We start from the raw sequence: 3,026 nt of genomic DNA on the forward strand, positions 1-3,026 counted from the left end.
ATTTTATTGCTATGATAGCTCTATGTATGCATCTAGTACATATCATTAATCTTTAGTGTATATGCAGGGTTTTTGGTTTTGGACTTAGTTCAAGCACACACAACAATTTTCTTGAGAAAGCTTGCAAGATAACAAAAGGAGCAATGGAGTTGGTCAGTGAGGGTGAAAGACTCCAGCCAAAGGTAGGTGTAATACATGGAATTAATAAAAAAAACATTAAAGGTAGATTATTGGTGTTAAAAGACAAGGTATAAATATACATTTGGGTGACGGTTTACTAGGGTAACTGGTGCACTGTTTTTCACTTCCCTGCTGTAAATACTTGACTCTGCAAAATTTTTTGGCCTTTTCTCCACTTATTACTCCTGGCTTTTGCCTAGCAGAGCTTTATTTCTGCCTTACTGGTTTTAACTAGGATTTTCTGTCGTAAGCATTGCATCTGTGTATTCAATGTAATAAAGCAGGACCTTCAGAGTGGGGTCTGCACAAATAAAGAGCACCAGATATACTGCACAGGGCAAGGCATTATTAAAAGGTTTGTATTTTGGAAATATTGTGTTATTTCCTGCCTGCTTTATAAACAAAGTGCCACCACAGGACTGTGCAAATGTTTTAAGCTATTGTGAGATGTAATGATGATTGTATGATGTAATATCAGGATGCTTTTCAAAATAAAACAGGAAGACTTTCACAATTTGGTTTATACTACCATATTCCGCCACCTTCAGGAACATTAAACGAAAAACTTGTAGATCAGTAAGGACACAGCTCCTTCTGCTTCCAACATATTTCTGCATTTTGCTAGTGTCTTAGGAAGATAGATGTCATTCCTTTATCTCTGCTGTTTGAAAGACCTTCTTAATTTTACTAAAGTTCATTTTTGTTTCTTTTACCTTGGTGGCAATCAAAGATCATTCCATAAGAAAATTCCATAGATGGAGTAACATTTTGCCTTTTACAGTATATTTGCACATATACAATTTTTTCACCCTAAACTTAAATATAATAGTTTGATTATGTCTTACCATTTTAAACCTAAAGCAGATTTTTGCATAACATATAATGTGAGGTTGTGTTTACCGATTTGCCATTTTCTTGCCCATCTAGCTGATTATTGCACTGAAGAAAGCACTGGAGCCAGCTCTAAGTGACATTACAATAGACTGGTATATGCCAGAGACTATGGAGGCTCTGCTCACACCCAATGAGATTGCTCCGCTCTACCCTGGTGATTGTCTTATCAGCTACTGCACCCTATATAACATTGCAAGTTTCCGCAGCAAGAAAGGAATGGTAAGAATTGGGGCAAATAAATCAGCTAAGTTTTTTTTGATTTCAGTGTTCATATGTGAAACTCTGGTGTTGCCTTGTGTTAAATTTTAGGCACGGGTAACTAGAGGAGGATCACTTAGTTCTGTATTCCAGTCACACGAAGAGTCCCAAACTTCAGGAACAACAGATGCAAGTTGCCTAAACCAGTCTGCTGCTACGGAGGATGTTGAGCGAGCTCTGCAGGAGATTTCCCATGAAATTTCATTGGAGTTCTCAGGATGGAGTGAAGATCCAGAGAGAAGTGAAAGCATTTGTATGTATAAACATTCCAATGCCACTAGTGTCATTGTCAGTCCATCTGACCATTTGTGAACCTGGATTTAAAATTGATTTATAAAATATCCGGTAAAGATGAGGCAACAACACAATGATGCACCACTATAATCCAATCATGAGAAGATACCTGTCTATCGCTTTGATTTAAAACATTCAGACTCCATTCTGTTGAAACAGAGTCAGAAATATAAGAAACAGTGTTGCTTCAAAGTTAAGGAAAATTTCTGGACAGGAAAAGGCCAGAAAACCCAAAACCTCACCAACCTAGTTACATCTAGAAGGGAGTGAACTACCAATAGCAATTGTTAGAACAAAGTGCTTGCTGAACCATTGTGTAATAATGGCATGTTATAAATACAGTGTGCATGCAGTTGGAGCAGCCTACATATACCCATAGCACCCTGCAAGCAATTCTGGGCCACTTTGAGCTTTTTTTGGTTGTGTAAAAACTAGCCAATCCCATCATGTCCATTGGTTCGGCTTGAGAAGGTGAAGGAAGTTTTTTAGGAGTCTGGTGTATTACATTAAACTGCATCGGGTATTTGCTTTACTGTCATACATGAGTGTTTTGTTGTAGTTTAAAAGAAGAATTTGAAGCTTACTGCACACCATAACCTCTCTTCCTTTATAGCAGCATGTTTTATATTCATAATAATTCCATATAATAATACAATCCCAGATGCAAGGCAGTCACAACTAGTGTCAAAACTGTCTCATACTAGTGTCATCTACTGTCATTGAAATCCACTTGGCCATTGTTGATGAGAAAAGGGAAGGCCCAGTGTTGGAGCATAGTAAGGCGGCACTACCTATAAGAATGCATTAATTGCCTATATTTTGTTTTTTGTTAAAGTCTGACCCTGAATTGTGAAGCAACATGAATGATGTTTTCTTTTTTTTGCCTTTGTAATGCTGTAAAAATACTGTTTTTAGGTGGAGATGGTGCTCAAGTAAGTGATATTAGAAGACGCATTGTACGCTCCTCCTATGTGCAGGAACAGTACATCCTCACCCACTGCTCCGTCAGCACTGAGCCAACTCATGCAGTGACCCAACCCTCCATCAGCAGTGACCGCACTCGTGTCCCTAGCCATGGTTCCACCAGCAGTGAGTCTGTGGGTTCTAGAGATACTATTTCTGGAGAATTTATGACTCCATGTTATGGGAAAGTCTCCCAACAAGGGCAGAAGACTGTATTGCAGAGTGAAGGTGTTTCTTTATTGAACAAAAATGCAACTCCCTCATGTAAGGTAAAAAGGTCACATTTTGCATAATAATAAATATTTCATTTCCAGTCATATGATTTCTCTGTTTTATTATCAACACTAAACTAACCCTTTCCTATTTGTTCCACTTTATTAAACAGGCTTCAGTCACCCAGAGTTCAGAGGAGCTTGTTAGAAGAAAAGCCTTGATTC

The 3,026-nt window shown here is 38.1% G+C and overlaps 1 protein-coding gene across 1 annotated transcript; it reads left to right on the forward strand.

The window, feature by feature from the left end:
* Positions 1-6: 6 nt before the first annotated feature.
* Positions 7-3,026, forward strand: LOC140321396 (von Willebrand factor A domain-containing protein 5B2-like; the record flags this gene model as incomplete). The annotated part of the gene is given in 5 exon segments (XM_072398171.1): positions 7-182; positions 1,108-1,293; positions 1,384-1,585; positions 2,542-2,858; positions 2,975-3,026. Coding segments are annotated over 5 exon segments (796 nt in total), but the record flags the coding sequence as incomplete, so codon positions are not given.

The sequence above is a fragment of the Pyxicephalus adspersus genome, unplaced genomic scaffold (genome assembly GCF_032062135.1).
Source record: "Pyxicephalus adspersus unplaced genomic scaffold, UCB_Pads_2.0 Sca3314, whole genome shotgun sequence".
Lineage (NCBI taxonomy): Eukaryota > Metazoa > Chordata > Amphibia > Anura > Pyxicephalidae > Pyxicephalus > Pyxicephalus adspersus.